This window comes from Pelmatolapia mariae, linkage group LG7 (genome assembly GCF_036321145.2).
Source record: "Pelmatolapia mariae isolate MD_Pm_ZW linkage group LG7, Pm_UMD_F_2, whole genome shotgun sequence".
Taxonomy (NCBI): Eukaryota; Metazoa; Chordata; class Actinopteri; order Cichliformes; family Cichlidae; genus Pelmatolapia; species Pelmatolapia mariae.
Genome location: NC_086233.1, coordinates 38,667,374 through 38,675,760, shown reverse-complemented (window position 1 = coordinate 38,675,760; position 8,387 = coordinate 38,667,374). Strand labels below are relative to the sequence as shown.

The window sequence follows — 8,387 nt, the reverse complement described above, 5'->3', positions numbered from 1 at the left end:
TCTCAGGCTGCGGGCTGCTTGTGGTGTTCATCAGAGTTTCTAAAAGCAGTATTGGAGGCAGAGCCTTCAGCTTGAAGTGAAACTTTGAAGTGCGGCACACGTTAGAGAAATGCGGGTCGGTGAGACTGAAACATCTTTCAGTAACTATTCTTTCATCAAATCGAAGCTCAATGTGCTGGCTCAAAATTGTTGCAATTAATTGCAAGGATAAACACACGTTCGCTTTAGGTAACGAGGGTCTGCGCTCTTTACACTACCGCCATCAACTGGGCGTTTCTCGAACGAGACGTGGGCGTGCGTGTACGCTACTTAGTGTGCTCGATTTAAAATTCAAAGCAAACGCGCGTGCGGGGTGAAGGTTTTATGTTACCCGTAGTTTACCAAAATATAGTTATCAAGTAGATGAATTACACTACATTAAACCTTCAATTTGTTGTGTTACCACATGAGTCTAACTGTTTTGCTTAAAATTTGATAAACAGTATAAACCCCGTTCTTCCGGGACACCATACACATACTCTGTGTAAATGACGTCTTGACGAGACACGCACTATGTCCAATAAAAGCTTACGACCTTGTTTGAGCGACAGGATTCACAACCAATAGTTTTGCGGAAATCGTTTGATTGACAAACATTGCAGCTGGAGTGGGGGAAGGGGTCGATGAAGTTGACGGAACCGCCATCTTGAAAAGTGCTCTCCGAAGATCTACATTTTCGCGCCTGTTAGAAACAGTTTTAAACGCTTTATTTTCCTTGCCAAAATTTCATCTTAGCTCTGTCTTAGTATCGCTAAGGTCCGAGGCTAATGTTAAGATAAGCTACATGCTGGAGAGTCGGTGTTTACCCTTGTCTATTGGTAGGTACAATTGAAAGCTCATACACTTGGTGCTGAAGAGACGATTAGCCAGCAGTCTTTAGATAGCCGGCTAACGTTAGCTGGCTAGCAAAGAGCATACTTGGCCATCTTATCACTGCGCTGTCAGGCTGTGGTTTTTCAAGCTAAGAGGAGGCTAACGTTAACATGGCACATTAGTGTTTTAAGGTACCTCGGAATCATATTTTGATTTTATTGTCAAACCTGTCAGCCAGTTAATATTACCCTCATATGTGACATATATTAGGGTAACTGGTTGAGTTCGATAGTACGGGGTTAGCTAACAATAGCTAGTGACGTTCCTTGTACCGGTGTGTTGTCTTTAACGCCTGCACCGTTAGTGGTAGATAGGTTTGGGCCTTAGGATGTAAACGAACTGGTAATGACGTGAATTAAAAAGGCTGCTGTTTTGATTCGTGTTTAGCCGAAATTAAAGCTAACCGTTAACTTTGCCTTCGAATGTTGGTTAGCTGAAATTAAATACAGCCAATAACGATTGCGTTAAATGACTGCCTTTACACATACTTAAGGAAATAATAGTTTTTTTAAACTGCTCAGTCTGTTGGTTCGGAACAGATAGTCAAGCCCAGCTGAACCAGGTGATTCTGGGTGAATACTATGTATTACCACCGAGCTAAAATGTGATATCTTATTGCATGTGTATAGTTGCACTACATAGGCCTAAAATGTAGGTAGAGTTGGTATTTAGATTGATTTTATTACGGGCTAGTAGTGTTTATGTGCCTACGGTATTTTTATTATTTTCGCTCTATGGCGTATGTTCAGCTGTTTTTGGGAGTGATAGTTTTATCAAAATATAGGCGTTTTATAGTGTGAGTGTAGTGCAGTTTTTGTGTCAGTTGCATTGCTGAGTTAACACAAAATTCATAATAGCAGAAATATAATTGGCATCCAGATGTCTAGCCGCACTTGATTTGTCAAAGTAGCTTGGGGAGTCACAGCAGCCGGTATCCTGTATGTTTATCTCACGCATTTGCTACAGTCTCTTGGTAACAAGTCACTGTTCTGAATAGAAGTAGGAAGGTGCTTTGTACAGTGGGTGAGCTTGTGATTATAGGTTGTCTGTGGTACAGAACGGGTAATTAGAAGACCTTTTAGGTGGGAAATCAATGAATAGGTCAAATGATGAGAGACTGCTAGTCACAAAGTGTTTAAAGATGCATACAATTTAAATCAGGTCTTTGCTAAGCGATTTATCTGGAGAAGTACTGCTCAAAGCTGGTTTAAAAATTAAAAGAAGGTTTACCTCCTTGAAAGCAAAATAAAAAGAAATGGGAATGGATTAATACCTCTCTACAGTAATGTACCGAACTGGCACACATCTCAAGAGTGTCAACAACAAATATTCAGAATAGTTGCTAACAAGAAGCTTTAGTTTAATGTAACTTCAAACTTATGTGAATATAGATGAAATCACAGAAAAGCTAAGATTTTAACAAATTTTCACAGGGATTTAATCAGACATCATAATCATATCATTAAGTCAGGGCTCTAGCATTGAAGAGAAGTGGACTGAAAGATGGCTTGAAAATAGAGGGTATTTACATTGGTCTTGATGGGTATTGTTTGTCACTTTTTCATATCTCTATTGCATGTTCATGAAGTTGTTTGACAACAAAAACTGAAAAACGTATACAAATAAGAGCATTTCCTTCAGAGTATTCGTATTATACACATTCTTAACATGGGAAAAACCAGGACATTGCAGCTTAGTTTAATTCCAGCCAATAGCAGCACTTCAGGCATTGTCATTGGCTTTTCATATTGTCTGTCAAAAGATGGATTGAATGAGCTGTCACCTTTATAATGACCATGTTTTATATTGCTATTAAAAAGTTTTTGCACGATAATTAATTGGTTTTATTGCCTAGTTCTAATTATGAGGCACAGATGAAGTAGTAGAGTCACGTTAGTCTAGATGCAAGTCTTCATACCCAGTTGGTGATGAGAAAGAGACTGGGGAGTTTATTTTATTTTTTTATAAGATGAACGGTTAAAATAGTAATAATTGAGAATTTGTGCCTTTTTGTTCTTTAAAGAAAGGTCACTCTGAGCTCTTTGTATGTGTGAGATTTCTAAATGCATGTAAGTTATTGTAGGTTTCTTATTATTGGTGTTTAATGCCAGCTGGTTAGCCTCAGCTGGGAGTCATCTTGGGCCTTAGGTGGGCTACTGATACATTGACATTGTCTCTTTGACTCACTTGACCACTGTTTAATTAAAAAAAAAAAAATCAAAAAACAACAAAACCTATTCCAAACATGCAAAGAAAATCTGTGTAGCAGGAGTAAAATGTCTCCAAAATGCTGGTTCTTTCCTGTTGGCATTCTCCACGTTATGATAGCTCTCTGTAGCAACCAGTGTGTAGTAAACACAGAACAATGTAAAATGGATCAGGAGGTTGTCACCACTATCCAGTCCAGCTTTTTAAGTCAGGATGAGATGGATATCTGATCCAAATGTTGGGTGGGGGCATTCTTAAAGCCTTTAAGTTATGTAAGCACTTCTAAATGCTGCTGACTATAAGGCTAAGTTCACACTGGAGGTCTTAATGCTCAATTCCGATTTTCTTTGATCAAATCCGATTTTTTTTGTTTTTACGTTTCCCAATTTTGCTTTAAGTTATAAAGTTAATGTGTTTACATATGGCCTAATAATTATCCTTATTGCTGTTTTAGAGAGGAGCGGCGCTTCAAGGATAGTTGCAGATTTCTGTCAGAATCTGCAGATTATACAGTATAAATAAAATGTTCACGTTTCTCCAACGTTGTCTTCCCAACATTTTCACTAACATCTATACTGGTTGACCAGAAAGCGTTCACAATGTCTTCTCGATTGTCTTCTCCGGCGCTGATAATTGGCGTCTGTCTTGTGTCAGTGACGTAAAAGACGGATTTAATGCGACGTGACCCAGGTCGGATTTGAAAATATCGGATTTGTGCTGTTCAAACTGTCATACCATGATCGGATATGCGTCGCATAGGGTCAAAAAAAAGTCAGATTTGATGCGCTTTCGCCTGCAGTGTGAACGTAGCCTAATAATAAGGTAGAAATCCAAGTAGAAACATGCACACAAAAGAGCAGTGTAATATTAATTTTACATATATGCTAGCGCTGTTCAATATAATGATATATATCAAATGATGATATGAAAACATCTATTGTTTCATATTACGTTATCACTTGTTTCGTGGTGTTGCAAAATAAACTGTTTACGGCAATATTTTTCGTCGTTTTGATGGTCCCTGTAGAATTTCTTAAAGTTCTCTCTTTCTTTTATATTTAGTATAACCACACTACAGACAGACAAGCGACTGTTTTTATGCGACGACGACCATCGCGTGGCTCCTCCATCCGCTTGTTTATTTTCCACATAAACCTTTTGGAATAAAGCTGAAGCTGTTGAGATTTTTCAAAATAAACTGAATCACGTGAAGTAGTATGCAGAGTGTTTACAGATGAGAAGCTAAAAAGAGCAGTCAGGTGCTAAAAAATAAACCTTAGAACAGGCTTTTCTTTTCCCCGCAGCACGCCGTATAATAAATACTCACAAAGAAATTGTGGCCGTTTCAACTTATGTAACACTGGACTCCAGGTACACGACGCCCAGCTGAAAACACTTCACTCAAGTCGAGTTGCCCGAGATTCACAGAATTTACAGAAAATGTAAAATTTTTGTGATATATATCGTTGTCGGGACGATAAATGTCTTATATCGGGATATGAGACTTTGGTCATATCGCACAGCCCTAATATATGCCCATCTGCTTTTGTCTTTCTCCCACAGGTGTGTTCGTCTTGAACTGCTGTATGTGCGCTTTTTGTGAGTGTGTCCGTTACCACTATCTGCCTGCTTGCCCATCCGTCTGGTCAGCCTGGAATGGGCCACAACTCCCAAAGACTAGAACAAACCTCTTTTTAACCTGAGCTTTGCTGTGAGGACTCCAACATACTCACAGGTGAGCTGAAATAAGAACTGTTACTCGATTAATTGAGTGATCCCTCACTCAGTAAATCATTGCCCCTTAGATGAATCTCGATTGATAATGTTTCATTTTTGTGCTCATTTTAATGACTCATTTTTGCCCATAATCTGTTTTAACATATTTGTGTCCTTTTTTTCATATATGTATATATTAAAGAACCAACATGTTTTGGAAATTTGACCTCCACACCACATCCCACATTGACACACTGCTGGAGAAGGAGGATGTGACACTTACAGAGGTAATGGATGAGGATGATGTCCTGCAGGAGTGCAAGGCCCAGAATCACAAACTTGTGGACTTCCTGCTGAGACCACAGTGTATGGAGGACCTGGTTACCTTTATCACACAGGAGCCCAGTACTGATGTTGAGGAAAAGGTTAAATACAAGTAAGGAAATGGTTATTAATTTTACAGTTTGACGAAGATGTTTGTTGACATCAGGAACATTTAACCTACAGGATGCAGTTTTTCTGTAAACTTATCTGTGGTGCTTAAACAAAGTTGCGTAACTCCAGTGTCTAGCAAACTGCTGACATGTCCACAAAAGTTGAAATGTTAGCAAGTTTGTTCAGAAGGCCGGAAGAAATTGGTCAAACTGAGATTTGGGAGCTTTTCCCCAAACTTCTGATTATGTGGGATAATCCAGTTGGGAAAGCTTCACATCCAGTAGTCTGCTTTAAAATCACTCATTGCTTTAAATACTATGGAAGTACTTGGACATATGGCTCCCACTTGAGCTATATGAATTCACAGGAGAATTATCTACACTTGTTTTGATCTGTTGTTCAAATTGTTTTTTGAAATATGGAAATCTGAAGAAAAAAGAAAACAAGTTTGATTCTGTCTGGTGTACCAGTATAACTGAGGTTTGTAGAAAATTCCTGTTACACTACTTACAGAACCGATGGTGACAGTGCTGCTGTAATTTAGTGTTTTCTCAAAATAAACTGGTGAAATGAAGCAACTAAATTTAAACTCTTGATATCTGGTTGGATATAACTTTGAGAAGAACTCATACCTCTAGAATTTCCTGCATTTAAATATTTATCTGCTTTGTAATGAGCAGTGCTGTAACTATTGGAAAAACTCTAAAAGGGCCTTCTTTTTTTTTTTTTTTTTAACCCCTCAGGTATCCCAACATATCATGTGAGCTGCTTACATCAGATGTGAGCCAGATCAATGACAGACTAGGAGAAGATGAAAAACTGCTGATGAAATTGTACAGTTTCCTCCAAAATGAGCCGCCCCTCAACCCCCTCCTGGCCAGCTTCTTCTCCAAAGTTCTTTCTATTCTTATAGGACGCAAGCCTGAACAGGTAGGATTTTTATTTATTCATTTATTTATTTTCACCAATGATGCCAACATGTAAAAATACTGAGAGGATAAAATGCTGTGCTACTTATAGGTGTAACAAAGTCTGTTTAAATCGGTATGACAAAACCTTGTCTTGTTTTATTTAAAGATAGTTGATTTTCTGAGGAAGCAGGAAGACTTTGTAGACTTGATGATAAAACACATCGGGACCTCTGCGATCATGGACTTGCTGCTCAGGATGCTCACCTGCATCGAACCACAGCAGCTACGACAAGATGTTCTCAATGTGGGTAACAACAAAATGCTTCCCCTCCTTTGCTAAAAATGATATCCTCTCAGGCAGTTTACACTAGAATATTACATTCCACATTAAATTATATTGCCATCTGGTATAGTTTATTAACCGTTCTCAATTGATGTTAAGGAATGAAGTGGACAGCAAAGGGTGAAATGTTGTGAAGCCTTTTTATTTAATAATGAAATTTTATGATTTCCTGACAAAGTTCTTTGTTTCTATTAGTGGCTGAATGAGGAGAAAGTGATTCAGAGACTGGTGGAGATGATACAACCTTCTCAAGATGAAGATGTGAGTTTCTTACATATTTTGCTCTGTACTTCCGGTATTCACCAGGGTATTCGTCAGGGAGTATACTGGCACTTATTTAATCATTGAAGACATTCAGATGTAATATTTACCAATATTAAACAATACTATATAAAGTGCAGAAAGTCACCTGGAGGGGTGCTGGGCTCTGTACCTATGTGCCCTCGGTGAGAGGCGGGGTTGGGGTGGGGGTTTCTCCCGATGGGATTTTCTTCCCTGCACTTTCAGTCATTCTATTTGACTGTGGGATGAGAGCCTCATTGGAAAGTTGGCTCACTGATCGAGGGCTGCAACAAATAGCCTCCTGATCAGCTAGCAGGAGGGAAATACAAGACTGGAGGGCTTTTTTTTTTTTTTTTTTTTTTTTTTTTTTTTGAATTTTTAAGCTGGTTAGCAGTGTTTTATTTATTTTTTCTTCTTGAAAACAGAGACACTCCAATGCATCACAGTCACTCTGTGAGATCATTAGACTGAGCAGAGACCAGATGTTCCAGGTGCAGGGCTCTTCAGAACCTGATCCACTTCTGGCCACACTTGAAAAGTATGTATTTGCTTCTTTACGAGAACTTTTCAGTATTGTACAGAATAAAACTATCTATGAGTACGTCATTGTTCAGTTTGTTTGTTTGTTTGTCTTCCTGTTTGTTAGTAGTCTGGTGTCCAGTTTCCAAAATCTCATTTTCAGTTGTGTGCGATGATGCCAAAAACAGCTCAAGCTGATTTAATTTTGGTGAAATTGGGTCAGGGTCACACCAAATGTGAATATATCAGTGAAAACTTTATATGAGCCAGTAATTTTTATGGATAGTGTTCAAACGTCACAACAATATCCTAGTCCTTGGGGGACATGAGTACCTGGGTTGGCTAAGTATTAGACCTTGATCTTCATTGTTAGTGCCCAAGGTCAAAGTTGATGCTGTAAAAAAACAAAACAAAACAAAAAAAAAACCCCAGTATCATATGAAAGGGCATGCAGAGAGCTGTACAACACACTTTTTATTTTTTCAGTACAACACCCTATGGCATTGCAGTGACCCAATAAGAGGAAATGTATTGTAATAAAAGTGTCATTTAGTATAGCCCTTGTCCTTTTGGGGAGTTACACTCTGAGTGCTCTTGTTTTACTGTGACGTAACCTTTGAACTCAGATATAAGATAATTGGTGTGAATTTTGATAACGATCAACCAGATCAAACTTTAAATCATTCTCTTGTGTCTATCTTTGTTTTTGTTTGATTTCATTGTCATTTTCTGCCATGCCAAAAACCTGCTTTTCCTCATTTAAGTGTCTGTTATCTTCCTCTTCAGGCAGGAGACAGTAGAGCAGCTGCTCTCTAATATCTTCGACAAGGAAAAGAACGAGTCTGCAATTGTCAGCGTTATCCAGATCCTGCTCACATTGTTTGAGACGAGGAGACCAGCGTATGTCTTGTCCTTTCATCTGCCAGTTGATATTTTTAATTTGACATGGGTGGAGATTTTAAAATAAATAAATTTTTAAACAATTTTTAAGCAACACAATACCTCTTGAAATGGGGAACTAAATACCGCAAACATTCTTTCTGTCTTTATTGCAGTATACA

General features: G+C 38.4%; 1 protein-coding gene across 7 annotated transcripts in view; it reads left to right on the top strand.

Annotated features, from left to right (window-relative positions):
• Nucleotides 1–672: 672 nt before the first annotated feature.
• Nucleotides 673–8,387, top strand: part of ppp6r3 (protein phosphatase 6, regulatory subunit 3) — a 28,632-nt gene continuing 20,917 nt past the window's right edge. For all 7 annotated transcript variants that reach the window (XM_063479032.1, XM_063479031.1, XM_063479033.1 and 4 more), the window contains exons 1-8: nt 673–857; nt 4,684–4,855; nt 5,039–5,272; nt 6,015–6,201; nt 6,349–6,486; nt 6,721–6,786; nt 7,233–7,345; nt 8,113–8,226. In XM_063479032.1, the coding sequence (XP_063335102.1) occupies nt 5,046–5,272; nt 6,015–6,201; nt 6,349–6,486; nt 6,721–6,786; nt 7,233–7,345; nt 8,113–8,226 (845 nt within the window). In that variant the 5' untranslated portion in view covers nt 673–857; nt 4,684–4,855; nt 5,039–5,045. The remainder of the gene's footprint in view (nt 858–4,683; nt 4,856–5,038; nt 5,273–6,014; nt 6,202–6,348; nt 6,487–6,720; nt 6,787–7,232; nt 7,346–8,112; nt 8,227–8,387) is intronic.